Source organism: Sardina pilchardus, chromosome 23, assembly GCF_963854185.1.
Source record: "Sardina pilchardus chromosome 23, fSarPil1.1, whole genome shotgun sequence".
In the NCBI taxonomy this organism is placed as follows: domain Eukaryota; kingdom Metazoa; phylum Chordata; class Actinopteri; order Clupeiformes; family Clupeidae; genus Sardina; species Sardina pilchardus.
Genome location: NC_085016.1, coordinates 1438487 through 1453012, shown reverse-complemented (window position 1 = coordinate 1453012; position 14526 = coordinate 1438487). Strand labels below are relative to the sequence as shown.

At 43.4% G+C, this 14526-nt stretch overlaps 1 protein-coding gene across 2 annotated transcripts in view; it reads left to right on the top strand.

Annotated features, from left to right (window-relative positions):
- abcc4 (ATP binding cassette subfamily C member 4 (PEL blood group)) overlaps positions 1-14526 on the top strand; it is a 39140-nt gene that overhangs the window by 4339 nt on the left and 20275 nt on the right. Inside the window, exons 4-11 of one of the 2 annotated variants that reach the window (XM_062527458.1) lie at positions 4830-5063; positions 5635-5724; positions 7362-7525; positions 8625-8750; positions 11176-11425; positions 13252-13353; positions 13755-13844; positions 14237-14428. In XM_062527458.1, the coding sequence (XP_062383442.1) occupies positions 4830-5063; positions 5635-5724; positions 7362-7525; positions 8625-8750; positions 11176-11425; positions 13252-13353; positions 13755-13844; positions 14237-14428 (1248 nt within the window). Of the gene's footprint in view, positions 1-4829; positions 5064-5124; positions 5175-5634; positions 5725-7361; positions 7526-8624; positions 8751-11175; positions 11426-13251; positions 13354-13754; positions 13845-14236; positions 14429-14526 lie in introns of those variants that run through there. The other variant, XM_062527459.1, reaches the window with a different exon arrangement.

The window sequence follows — 14526 nt, the reverse complement described above, 5'->3', positions numbered from 1 at the left end:
TCAAGAAAGTATTTATATTTAAATAAGTCCCAAAATGTTGAGTCTGTTTTCTCTGATTGTTAAGATGGAAGAAGGCATGTTGTTTTATGACTGTAAATGAGGACACAAAGAGGGGAGATGTTGTAGGATTATCAGCAGCAGTTATTATATGAACTAGAAAAAGCACTCTGTGAGCACAGACCTCCACCAAGCGCCTCCTGGATCCAGACAGTGATCCGGATCACTCCCAAAATGTAATCGTTTCTTCCTTGGGTCATTTCAGACCTTTCCTAAAATTTAATCGAAATCCATCCATAACTTTTTGAGGTATTGCTAACAAACAGACAAACCCTGATGAAAGCATAACCTCCTTGGCGGAGGTAATTATGGTCTATTAATGGCCCATTGCCTAGCTGTTATACTGTTTGCTTCACTTTTTGCTTACTGTTTGCTTTGCCGTACTTTTAGACTGCACTGGACCAATAGGCTTTTATGCTATATTCAGTCGGACTTCAGGTCTGACTTTAAAGTAGGGGTAGGTTGATTGCCGTGGGTTTAGAAGTAGGAAGTAGGAACATCCATTGAGTAGCATCCCATTGTGCTGAGTTTGTCTGAAACACAGGTGGGACATTTCAATATTGAGTATCAAAATATATCAAATATAGAGTTGTCAGCCATTGTCTTTCAAATGTTCCTGCTAGTCACAACCTTTTCATTTTTCTTGGAAGAGGAGGCTGTTCTGGTTTGTTTGGATAAGGTGCTTTTGACAATAGGCTTTTCTTATATTTCTTTTTGGTGCATGATGGGTGGGTCTTTCCTAACCCGAGTCCTATCCATTTAGATCTCGGATCCAGTAGATTAGATTTGATTAGATTAGATTAAACTTTATTGTCACTGTGCAGAGTACAAGTACAAAGACGACGAAATGCAGTATGTGAGTCTGTGCCACTGAAAAAGAAGGTTCTTCAAAAAAAGTTTTTTTAAACATCTGAATTGTAGAATGCATCCTGTAGACCTGCAATTTATAGTTCGAGCTTTTCAATGATTATTATTATTATTCATCATAATCATCTGATTATTTATTTTACTTTAAAGCCTCTAAGGCCATATAGCAGGCCATGGGTGGGGGGGGTGGCTCTTAGGCCATATAGCAGGCCATAAGGGGGGGGGGGGGGGGGGGGGGCTGTTCAGCCTCTAAGGCCATATAGCAGGCCATGGGGGGGGGGGACCTAAGATTTTTTCTCTTTGATATATGGAAATATACCTGAGATGCAACAATAAACTTAAGCTTGAACTTGAAAGTTGAAGCCAGGTGTGTGGCCAAAGCATCAGAGCTGAGTCTATGGGTAGATGTCTGCCACTCAGCTGTGGTTTTGTGGCATTCTGAAATGCCCCTAAATTCAGGACCATAAGCCTATTGCTCGTTTCAATCTTGGACCTTGCTGTCTTTCTGAACGGTCACTGCATACTGTATCTGTGTTGTTGCTAAATGTGCAGGCGTGAGCCAATGTGTGTTGTACAAGGAGCCAGCGGCATTAGGACCTGGGGGTTAGTTCGCTGCCCTAGTCCGCCCTGTTCAGGGGTTAGGGTTCTCTCTTTTGCTGAAAACTGCTGCGGGCAGCGCTTGTACACTACAGAAATAGCACCTCTGTAGTAATGTGCAGGTCATCCGGTGACCTGCAAGCCCAGCTTGCACGCGGGTAAACCTCTCAGCTGAATGTGGGTGGGTTGAGTCGAAAAAAAACGGAAAGCAGTTATGGCAAAGTTATAGATAATAGGAAGGATTGTGCATTTCAGAGGAAGATTGAATGAAGGTGCTTTGGAAAGAGTCTCTTAAGTCTGCGGCTCCTGGAGATGACCGTATATGAGACGTTACTGTAGATCTGTGAGATGATGTGCTATGACTGTCTGACCCACTGTTAAACAGGGAGAGGACAGCGTGATGTTTGGACACTTAAAACATAACTGGATACCGCAGTATGTGCTCATGAGTCATGACATGACACTTCCAGTGTGTTGCTGCTCCCAATTTACTCTCCAACCGAATAGTGACCCAAAGCACATCTCAAAGCTATATGGTGACCCAAAGCACATCTCAAAGCTATATGGTGACCCAAAGCACATCTCAAAGCTGTATGGTGACCCAAAGCACATCTCAAAGCTGTGTGAATGGTGAACAGAGGCACATCTCAAAGCTGTATGGTGACCCAAAGCACATCTCAAAGCTACTGTATATGGTGACCCAAAGCACATCTCAAAGCTACTGTATATGGTGACCCAAAGCACATCTCAAAGCTGTATGGTGACCCAAAGCACATCTCAAAGCTGTATGGTGACCCAAAGCACATCTCAAAGCTACTGTATATGGTGACCCAAAGCACATCTCAAAGCTGTGTGAATGGTGAACAGAGGCACATCTCAAAGCTGTATGGTGACCCAAAGCACATCTCAAAGCTGTGTGAATCGTACTGAAAGAGAAGAGTGCCGTTGATGTGTTGTCCATCGTTGTGTCCGGTTACCAGATCTCATCCTGATTTATCCTCTATGAGAAGAACTAGACCACAGTGTCTGGGAACAATGTCCAACCTAGTTTGAATAATCATGTCACAGTCCTTTGGGAGGTTTGAAGTTATAGCCTATATTAAGTAGAAAAAAACCTTCAAAAATCTATAGAGAACAATATCTGTGGTAGTAGTATCAATGGTGTTTTTTTGTTTTGTTATATAGATTGTCGGCACAGTACTACAGGCTTTTTTGTGCAACAACCCTAAAGCTTAAATCAAAGCACATTAGATATCAAGAATTCAGTTGTAAAAATAGGCAACTAACTTCTATAGTTTTAGATCTAAATGTCTGATAGCCTAACTCCAGACACAGAACATGTCTTGCCACCAACAGCATGACAGGCCTATGGATATTTTCCTACTGTCTCTTTGGTAGCCTACAGTATGTTATAACACACAATGTTTCAGTCATTTGGGCTTCATATTGGGGAAAAGCAGAGGTAGTGCTGGTTATGAGCATTCTTTTTATCAAGTAGTAGGTGGAGCCTATTATTCAGGGGAGACACTGATTCATAGAATCTGACTAAATTCATCCCATAATAAGGGGTCTGGGGAATGCTTTCTAAAGTTGAACATAGTGTTTTCACTCCGGAACAAGTGAACTATTGGTTTTGTTCCCCTTTTCGTTAACGCTCATCTAAAAATTGCATCAGACAATTCAGAAAAGTATTGTGTGGTTAGTTGGGCCACATCCGACTGAAATCCCACAGTGAATTTGGCCTCAAGAAAAGGCAGCCTTAACTTGACAATACAAGCTGTGGAACTGACAACAGGAATTTGACCACTACAACCATTAATTTACAACTCGTAGTGGGGGCTGTAACATCATGTTCTGACTGCACGTGACGCCTCCGTGAGAAGTACACCATATAAAGCCAGAGAGATCAGAGCGTTCATCAACAGTCCTTAGAGCACATTAAAGGAAGATATAGGATAAGTGATGTATCTGTGGTCCTTTGCATCAATATCCTTTATGTTACGGGTCCCAAAGACGGGACGGGGAGTAACAAAGATAAGATAGACAAGGTTCCATCATATAAAGCCAGAGAGAGCAGAGCGTTCATCAACAGTCCATAGAGCACATTAAAGGAAGACAATAGGATAAGTCATGTGTCTATGGTCCTTTGCATCAATATCCTATACTTACTGTATAGCCTAGTTATAGTTTAGGGTTGTTTTCATCAGGGTTTGTTTATCTGTCTGTCTGTTTGTTTGTTCGCAAGATAATTCAAAAATTTATGGATGGATTTTGAGTTGCTTAAACACTTAGGACAGCGATTTTTCACATAGATCTTTGTTACTAATCTTGAGGTCACAGAGTACTGTCAGTACGGGAAGAAAGCGACTGCTACAGTGCTCCACTCTGGGGCTGTGACTTGGACTTTAAGTGAGAGTAATTTACTCTTCTTAATTGCTGCTCACGCGTGTTTCTCGTGATACAGTATAACTTGATAATAGACTGAGCAAATAGTGGAAAGATGTGCCACCACAATCAAATTGATTTGATGGACAAGAAGGCAGCAGTGTTATGTGGCGGCAGTGTTAAAAATTATGTAATTGACTTCATGGTATATTCATCTGTTATCACTTGTTAGTCGGCTGCATCACTTAGTAGTAATAAAAAAAAAAAAAAACATATACTGTATATGTTATATTATGTGACGTGCACAAAGCATTTTCAGACCTTTGGACAGTGTACAGAATGGGTTTTGTAAAGGATGCATATAAAGGTCATTGCTCCTTGCTCAGTGTGATGTGGGCGCTTCTCTGGTCATTTTGGTCATTTAATTGATATGAATTCAGTGGTTAAAACACTCCTGCTTAGAACATAACCAGAACCTTGGAGATTCATCTCCAATGACCTGAGCAGTTTGTTATGGTCCAACATGTATTTTGTTTCACATATAATTGTCCAAGTAATTTTTTAGTTTTTTTGTTTTGTTTTGTGTTTTAAAAATTTATTTTAAGTGTATTTCTGGGGGGGATTTTTGCATGTATTGGGAGAAGGACAGAGAGAGAGATGGTGTGGGATTGGGAAATGGCCGCGGGAGAGAGAGATGGTGTGGGATTGGGAAATGGCCGCGGGAGAGAGAGATGGTGTGGGATTGGGAAATGGCGCCGGGAGAGAGAGATGGTGTGGGATTGGGAAATGGCCGCAGGTCGGGCCCCCCGTGGACTCTTGGGCTGGACTTGGTCCACAGCCCCCCGCTGGTCCAGGTGATATTGTAACAGTCGGCCCTGTGTGTGTGTGTGTGTGTGTGTGTTCTCTGGGTCACCTCTCACCAGGAGGCCATAAAGGTGATCCAGCCCGTGTTCCTGGGAAAGCTGATCGAGTACTTTGAGCGCACGGGCCCGGCGGACTCCACGGACTCCACGGCGCTGTACGAGGCGTACGGCTACGCCGCAGGCATGTCCTTGGCCACGTTCGGCCTGACGGTCCTGCACCACCTCTACTTCTACCACGTGCAGAGAGCAGGCATGAAGATACGGGTCGCTCTGTGCCATCTCATTTATAAAAAGGTACGTGCGCAACGTTCACCTAATTGCTTAAGTGATAGCGAAGTACAGGCTAGCGTGCAGAGAGCCGGCATGAAGATACGGGTCGCTCTGTGCCATCTCATTTATAAAAAGGTACGTGCGCAACGTTCATCTAATTGCTTAAGTGATAGCGAAGTACAGGCTAGCGTCCAGTAATTGTACGCGCTTTTGTTTCTGAATGGCTAATGTCTGATGGTCTTATTCCTTGTGTCTTTTATGTTTTTCAATTATTCTATGTTATGCACTTTACTTTTTACTTCACTTCACTTTACTTTTGTGCTTTTATTTGCTAATCTAAATAAATGTGTCTTGCCTTGCCTGATGTGTAATTACCCATATGTATGGAATATGCTATATAACACTTGTCTTCCCTAATGCGTGTTCCCATATGTGTGAAATATGCTATATAACACGTGTCTTGCCTAATGCGTGTTCCCATATGTGTGAAATATGCTATATAACACGTGTCTTGCCTAATGCGTGTTCCCATATGTTTGAAATATGCTATATAATATGCTATATAACACGTGTCTTGCCTAATGTCCATTTCCAGGCTCTGAGCCTTAGCAGTGCAGCGTTGGGCCAGACCACCACGGGGCAAATTGTCAACTTGCTCTCAAATGATGTCAACAAGTTTGATCAGGTAATGTTACCACCTATGGAAGCATGAAACATGTATGCGTCTCCTATGAGTCGTCTCCAAAATCACACAATGCTCTACCAGGCACGACACACAGGTAAAGAATGAGACATCGTCGTGGTGATAAAAAATCGGAACAATCAAAGAAGATGCGCTGCAGAGGTTAGGAGAAGGCAACATTCTGTTCTAGATGACTGAATTGGCTTTTAATAACACATAGCAATACATAATGTACTACATGAAAAGTACAAAGAGCATAACAAATGCCAAAGGGCATTGAGTGAGTGTTACACTAGGGCCGTAACAGGGAGTCATATGACACTAGTTCAGTTGATAAAGGTAGATAAAAAAGTAACACTCCGAAGTTTTTCAGGGACAATGCCTTCCATGCTTTTCATGGATTATTCAGCCATTGGGGAATTGCATTTATTAGGAAAGGGAACAGATAGTGGAAAAGCTGTAGAAATGAACGTCTTGGTAGCATTACTTGTGCGAATAAATATGTATAGACAGCAGACTACCAGTTGTTTTAGCCTTAAAACCATCGAGCCTAAATACTGAGCTTCAAGGGATGATGTATTACTGCTTGATCGGTTAAAGTATAATCCTTATCATAACGTATTCGTATCTGTGCCCTGCGCAGTCTGTAAATGTCTATTATTAGAGAAGGGGACTGTTCGATCAGGACCCAGTCAGAGCAGGGAAGCCAAAACAACTAGCTAGCTATCAGCAGGAAGCACAAAAAATGTGTATTTTCATCTCACCGGGGAGCTTACATGAGCGAAAGGCACAATCACATTAAAAACAACTTTCTTGGCAGTTGATCACAAAACCAAAAAATCAAGATCAAAATGAGCTCACAGCACACAACAGGAAGTGGTCCTGAATGAGCTAAGAGGATATAAATAGCGGAGTGTATGGGAGGCAGGTGAGCCGCTAGTCATCGGGCTATTGTGATGAAGGAGAGCAGGTGGCACAGAGGATGAACTGGTGCTGAGTTTGTGGCCAGCAAAATAAACATGGTGCCACCATCAGGAAACAAAACAAATAGATGCCTTAGTTTTAGCTTGATGCCGAGTATACATGTATTTTTTCGGCTGTTTTGCCTTTATTTGTATAGGACAGTGAAGGGTGAGACAGGAAGTAAGTGGGAGAGAGAGATGGGGTGAAATCGGGAAATGACTACAGGCCGTACTGGAACCGGGGTCCCCGAGGGCACTCGGACCCGTATGTGGTATGAGCGCTGTAGCCTGCTGCGCCACAGTGCCCCCTGATGCAGTGTTTTAAGAGAGCTGCTTCTCTGAAACATAACACCAATCTGTAACTCGTCAGGGGGGACAGTTGGCACCGCCAGCGTTACGCTTTCTCCTGCCTTCGACTCTCAGAACGTAACGAACGTTAGTGTCAGTTTGATGTTTCTTTGGAACACTACAGACATTCAAACCAAATCAGAGCAGTAAACCTCTTTGTTTGGGTGTTAATTTCTGTTGAGTTGTTTGGGTGAAACGTCGCATCATCATGGTAACGAAATAGAACTTTGTTTGGAGGATTTGAATCGTGATGTTTTGCCCTCTGCTTTGCTGCTACCGCTTGATATTTCCTGTGTTATTCCCACCTAACTCCCGTCGTGTTGACCGCAGGTGACCATCTTCCTGCACTACCTGTGGGTGGGGCCGCTGCAAGCTGCTGTGGTCATCGGGCTGCTGTGGCAGGAGATCGGGCCGTCGTGCCTGGCTGGGATGGCCGTCCTCTTGTTCCTCATGCCTTTGCAGACCATGTTCGGCCGCCTGTTTTCAACTTTCAGGTGAAAAGTCAAATGAAGTCAAAGTAACAAGCCCACACATCTGTGGGCAAAGCCTGTTCTTATACCCTTAACACACACACACATGGAAAATCACTAGATACACTTTAGTGAGTCTTTAACCACTGGTGATTAACAGAGATAAGAATGTTTACAAGAACTCCTCAACCTAAACCATGTTTGTGTTTGTGTGCCTTGGGGTCACCATGGGGTTACCCTCACATTCCTAAGGCCAGGATGGCAACTAGAATTAATTATATATGTAAGCCATAGTAAATGGTTAATACAATGAGAAACATATAAAATGTATCCCACATATTCTCACTCCTTAAAATTCCCAACCTTTCCCCTCAGTATGCATGTGTTCACTCACACAGGGATGGGCAGAAAGAAATGCATCAAAATGAATTTTAGAATAAAATATCAAATACCCTAATTTTAAGTGTATCAAAATAAACTACAAAACACAGTACCCACGCCATGTATCAAAATAAAATACTGTATTTTTGTATTTTGAAAACTTAAAAGTGAGCATGAAATCAATCACTTTGCAGACCTTCGTTATCTGTCTATTTAATCGATTCCTACATCAGTACACCGACACTGCTCATTAGGTTTTCTGCCTACGACACTTGCCATGCATCTGTCCACAGATCAGCTATTCTGATCTGCCTGTAACATCTCATAGCCTAATACTGTATCAGAGATGTACTCAAAAAGCTACGACTGAACTTGTCAAGTGGTGCAAACTACCGAACCAGTTTCGAGTCACTGTGTTTCTTTTGGCGATATACAATATGGGGCACCTTTTTGAGCTATGTTGCAGGCCAACCACAGAACTGGTGGCATGTTTTCTGATTGTATGATCATGTTAATTTGAACTTTAATCTGATTATTTAAATAATAAGTTGGCCAATATCAAAAGGAACATGTCGACTACTACATGACTCTGGGTGTAGTTTAGCTGAAAACAGCTCTGTGTGGTTAGTGCTATTGTTCAGTATTGCTCAGGTCAACTTGGACAGACTGAAAAAATCTTGAATCTTGTATTTGACCAACCAGTTTTTAAGTACCGCCCTGTCCCTCTGTGTCTCTTCCTCAGGAGTAAAACAGCACTGCACACAGACACCAGGATCCGGATTATGAACGAGGTCGTTGCTGGTATCCGAATCATAAAAATGTACGCCTGGGAAAAACCCTTTGCAGCGCTCGTCACTGATGTCCGAAGGTAACAGAATTTTGCTTTACTCTGCTGAAGTTGTTTAGAACCTCTGACTGTCACTCTCCATCACAGAGCAGTCCTGTGTCTCATGACTGTGCTATTTCTTTTTAGTATATTTTTGGGCCGTAGAGGTAGACAGGAAGCAAGTGGGGAAGAGAGATGGAGAGGGATCGGGATATGACCGCAGGTGGGATTCAAACCTGGGTCCCCGTGGGCACTCAGATTCTGTTGCGCCAGAGCGGTCCCCATGACTGCACGATTAATACCTCAAGACTTGGTCTGCAGAGTGGAGTGGACAGTGCTGGACATATGCTGGACCCCTTGGGTTCCTTAACAGCAGCATAATGGCAATAATGTGCAAATAAGTGTGTGTAAAAATCAACTTCAAATTCACGTTTTATTTCAAACTCACATGGCGGCTTTTCACCAAAAAAAACAACACATTCTTGAGCATTTACAGTCTGGGCTACAGAGTTTTCACAAAAATGGACAGTTATGTAAGAACTATAAGCAATAAACACATATGTTTAAGGTTATGTAAGAACTATAAGCAATAAACACATGTTTAAGGCTATGTAAGAACTATAAGCAATAAACACATATGTTTAAGGCTATGTAAGAACTATAAGCAATAAGCACATATGTTTAAGGTGAGTTGGAAGATATTTCAAACCTCTTTAATGTCCCATGTAGAAGTCTAGTCAGGAATAGGATGGGACACTTGTGTTCTGTGTCTCTGTGTTCTGGCCTGCAGAGCCTGCCATTGTGCCCATTGGTTAATTGAGCGCTCAGATGTGTGAGCACTGGGGGAGGGGGGAGGGGGGGAGGGGGGGCATTTCTGAAAGGGGAGTCTGGCGGGGTTCGTGCGAAGTCTCTGCATAATTGGATTCTTGTGTGCTGGCGGGTTGGTGGAGGCAGGACATGGAGGGCTTGCGTGTGATTGGTGCGTGCTCTTTCAGCGAGAATCCGGCAGGCTCGTTTTTGGACACACTCAATCTTTTCAGTCGTTTCTTGAGTCAACTTTCCGTGCCGAGCTGGAGTGGTGTACACTAGAGTTATGCAGACCACGCTAGCATAGATCATCAAAGAACATCCCAAGAACTTTCACAAGGGTAGTTAGGCTAGACAGGAAGAGAGGGGTAGGTTTAGGTGTTGGCTAGGTGTTGAAGGGAGAGGTAGGTTTAGGTGTTGGCTAGGTGTTGAATGGAGGGGTAGGTTTAGGTGTTGGCTAGGTGTTGAATGGAGGGGTAGGTTTAGGTGTTGGCTAGGTGTTGAAGGGAGGCGTAGGTTTAGGTGTTGGATAGGTGTTGAAGGGAGGGGTAGGTTTAGGTGTTGGCTAGGCAGGAATGGAAGGTTAGGTTTAGGTGGCGTTTTCATTCATAAACACAAACCATCACCCTGACTGTCATGTTTGCAAAGCCTGGCTGTGTGTAAAATCTGCTTAGTGTTGTCATCCTTGTGTGTTTATTTACTTTTCTAAGCTCTGTTCAAAGGTCACATACACACATGATTACACAAGTGTAGGAAAATAAAACAGGAACTTGCAGATCATTATGACAATGCAGGTTTCCCCTCAAGACTGTGAATGACTGGTCCGAATGACTCCCACACAAACCTTTGGCAAATAAATGACTGATTGGGGTTGTCAGTGTCAACCTCTGTACTGCAATGAATAATTTTTTTTTTCCAAAAGAATTGTGTCTCTGATTTACCAGCATTGTGTTTGCTGTTATGCAACATTGAACAATTACTTAAAACTCAGTCACGTTCATTCAGCAGGGACGCGGTTATGTTACATTCAACAATTACTTAAAACTCAGTCACGTTCATTCAGCAGGGACGCGGTTATGTTACATTCAACAATTACTTAAAACTCAGTCACGTTCATTCAGCAGGGACGCTGTTATGTTACATTGGTGTTCGAGTTGAAAACTCAATCACACAGTAGTTGTATGTTTTTGAGACTTTAGTTTATGAAGCAGGTGTTGAAAAACATTAGAATATAACTAGGATGTGTGTGCTTTATGTACACAGTTAAAAGTTGAGTGGATAATGCCTATTGAACATTACACAGCATAATGCAACAGCACTGGCAGAGATGCCTTCCTGAGCATGTGCGTGGGTTTCCCCAGCAGCCGCTGCCTCTGTCTGTTCCCCTCCCTCCTTCAGAGCGCTCAACAGCGGCGTCTGGCGTCCTCCTCCCCCACCCCTCCAGGCTCATGACCTTTTAAAAAGTTCTATGTTCTATAAGACATTTTACGCAACCACAATATTGCTAGCATCCCTAGCTAGGTAGCAGTCAGGATATTAGCCTTGGAAACACTTTCAGCAGCCAATTTTTTTGTGTATATTGTATTCCTATTTGTTTGGGGTTTCATGCCAATTCTTTAAGAGTGACTGTTTGACGAGATGCTCTGATTTGTATTTTCAGGAAAGAGATCTCCAAGATAATGTCCAGCTCGTATCTCCGGGGCCTCAACATGGGCCTCTTCTTCTCCGCCAGCAAGGTCATATTGTTCGTGACCTTCACGGTGTACGTGTTGCTGGGCAACCCCATCACGGCCAGTCGTGTGTTCAAGACCGTCTCCCTGTACAGTGCCGTGCGCCTCACGGTCACACTCTTCTTCCCGGCGGCTATCGAGACGCTCTCGGAGTCCATGGTCAGCGTCCAGAGGATCAAGGTAATGATAATCATTGCTTTTTTTTTTTTTTAAGTATATTTTTTGGGCTTTTATGCCTTTTTAATGGGATAGGACAGTGTAGAGAGACAGGAAGCGAGTGGGAGAGAGAGTTGGGGTTGGATCCGGGAAGGACCACGTGCGGTGCAGGTGCCCCAGCCAGTCGCGCCACGACCGGGGCCAATGATAATCATTGCTGTCGGGGCAGCCGTGGCCTACTGGTTAGGGCTTCCAGCTTGTAACCGGAGGGTTGCTGGTATGATCCCCGACCAGTCCACGACTGAAGTGCCCTTGAGCAAGGCACCTAACCCCTCACTGCTCCCTGAGTGCCGCTGTTGAGCAGGCAGCTCACTGCTCCGAGTTAGTGTGTGCTTCACCTCACAGTGTGTTCACTGTGTGCTATATGTGTTCACTAATTCACGGATGGGATAAATACAGAGACCAAATTCCTTGCATACGCAAATATAGAATAGAATAGAATAGGCCAATAAGCCTGATTTGATTTGATTTGATTTGATAATGATCATACGTTTCATTTAAAGAGAGCTTCTCAAGACACTCAAAGATGCATTGAAGATTAACAGTGAAACATAAATAGCCATGCCATGGATCATTTTAAAGCTGCTTTGTAGTACTAGACAAACATGTAGAGCCGTTCCACACACACGTAGGCTGTAACAAGAAAGACCTGAAGGACGATATCATCTGGGTCGTGCTCAGTCATCCCTGTAGTTATAGTTATCGTTCAGCTGTGAGGAGCATGAGAGCGGTGCATCTGTTTCCAGGGTGGAGAAGCAGGCCTTGGCTTCCACTTCCTCACGATTACTCTGGAGAGGGCAAGCGCATGCCACAGGATGGGAAGCTATTCATTGTATTGTGTTCATAGTGGACTTCTTGCTGACTTTGTGGGCAGCGTACTCACTGGTGCTGTTACGAGTGTATTGCATGTGTTGCATAGCTAATTGGGCAAACCGTTTGTACTGTATAGTGTAACTGTATAGTCTATGGCTTATAGTGTAAGTTGTGTTCATTATTATTAGAGTTATACCCTTCCTCTGACGGCTTTGGTCCTTTGGTATGTAGACAGACACTCCCCATCTTCGCTCGTTGTGTTCATTTTAGCCTTTCCACTTAGGTGGGGACTGCTACGGCCAACTTAGCTTTAGGTCCTGTCACTCAACCCATTGGTCCTGTCACTCAACCCATTGGTCCTGTCACTCAACCCATTGGTCTTGTCACTCAACCCATTGGTCCTGTCACTCAACCCATATTGGTCTTGTCACTCAACCCATCGGTCCTGTCACTCAACCCATTGGGCTGACACAGATCAGCCATCTGATCAGTTTGTTTCTTTCAGTGAAGTTCACAGCAGCTGTGACCGCATGACCAGACATGGTCATCAAACAGTAGAACCAAACAGTCAAGAGTTTTGATTCTTCCCTAGAATGGACACAGGATCATTTACAAAGAGATACAGTAGAACCAAACAGTCAAGTGTTTTGATTCTTCACTAGAATGGACACAGGATCATTTATAAAGAAGTAGAACCAAACAGTCAAGTGTTCTAAATTCTGAAAAGAGAGCAAAGCAGCGTGTTGCGGCCCAATGGTGGCGGTGACGATTTTGTTGTATTTATGTACCAGTACATGTTTTTAATCTTTTTAGCAAACAATGTCTCGTTGTGTACAATGACAATAAAGTATAATCTAATCTAATCTAATCTAATGTAGTCCAGTGGTCCTGTATAGCCATTTCAGCAGTGCTAGGTTTAGGTTTAGGTTTTAGGTTTCTTTGAAATAGAAAGTGCTGTTTGTGCTTGGTCTGTGTAGACGTTCCTGATGCTGGATGAGATTGAGAAGACGCCCCCACCTGTGATGAAGACCAAGACCAGTTCTGTAGAGATGCGGGATCTTACCTGCTACTGGGACAAGGTCTGCTCCACCGCGACTCACCTCACACACAGTATATATGCAACTGGCAGACACATTCACATTCACATACACACACACACACACACACACTTTTTGCATGATTTGTACAACTAAAAACTAAATTGAATAGACAAAGTTACCTACAGTGATTAAGCCCGTCACCTTGCCACCCTTATGTCTTTACTGTTTGCGCCGTTTGACTGACTAAAGTGAGGATTGATCTGTGGACAGTGTTTAAATATTTCTTGATCTTTCTTCTTCACACTCGCAATGAAAAAGAACACCAAGCGAAATTTCTCTACATGTTTTACATCTTTCTACGTATGTGACAAATAAAGCTCCTTGTGTCCTTGTAAATCATATGAATGAATATGAAATGTATGTTTCTGTTCTACACTTAGACAATTGATGCACCAACACTGCAGCGGGTGTCCTTCACGGTGAAGCCAGGTGAACTGCTGGCTGTCATCGGACCAGTCGGAGCAGGAAAGGTGACATTTATGTCTGAAACCTCGTGTGTCCTCAGTGTCCGACTCGTTAAACGCAGAGTGTGCATGTAAAAAACAGGATGGACATTCATCCAAATATGAATACCAAGGAAAGTTCTAAAAAGAATGCGTGGTGGTCACTCAGTCACATGCTTTGCATCGCAGAGAGTTCACTGCTCTCTTGTGATTTCTTAATGTTTGTCACTCACATTGTGGTCGAACTATTCCTTAACTGCTTAAAAATATTTATACATAGTTTATATAGTTATACAGACACTTTCGTCCGAAGCGATTAACAGAAAATAAATGCATACTAACATCAGTTATGTATAAAAACATGACTAATATCATTGACAGTGAAGGTTCTCACAGCAGATATCATGTGCCCTCCACAGTCCTCCCTCCTCAGTGCCATCTTGGGCGAGCTGCCCCCAGACAAGGGCGTGGTGGAGGTCAACGGAGACCTGACCTACGCCTCCCAGCAGCCCTGGGTCTTCCCAGGCACCATCCGCAGCAACATCCTGTTTGGCAAAGACTTGCAGACGCAGAGTTATGAGAGGGTCTTGAAAGCCTGTGCTCTGAAGAGGGTACTTGCTTTACGTTCTGTAAAACGTTCTAAGTACGCTGCTATTTATAGCTTGGTTCTAAGTTCTTTGTCTGGTTTGTGGACTGATGTGTGTGTTGT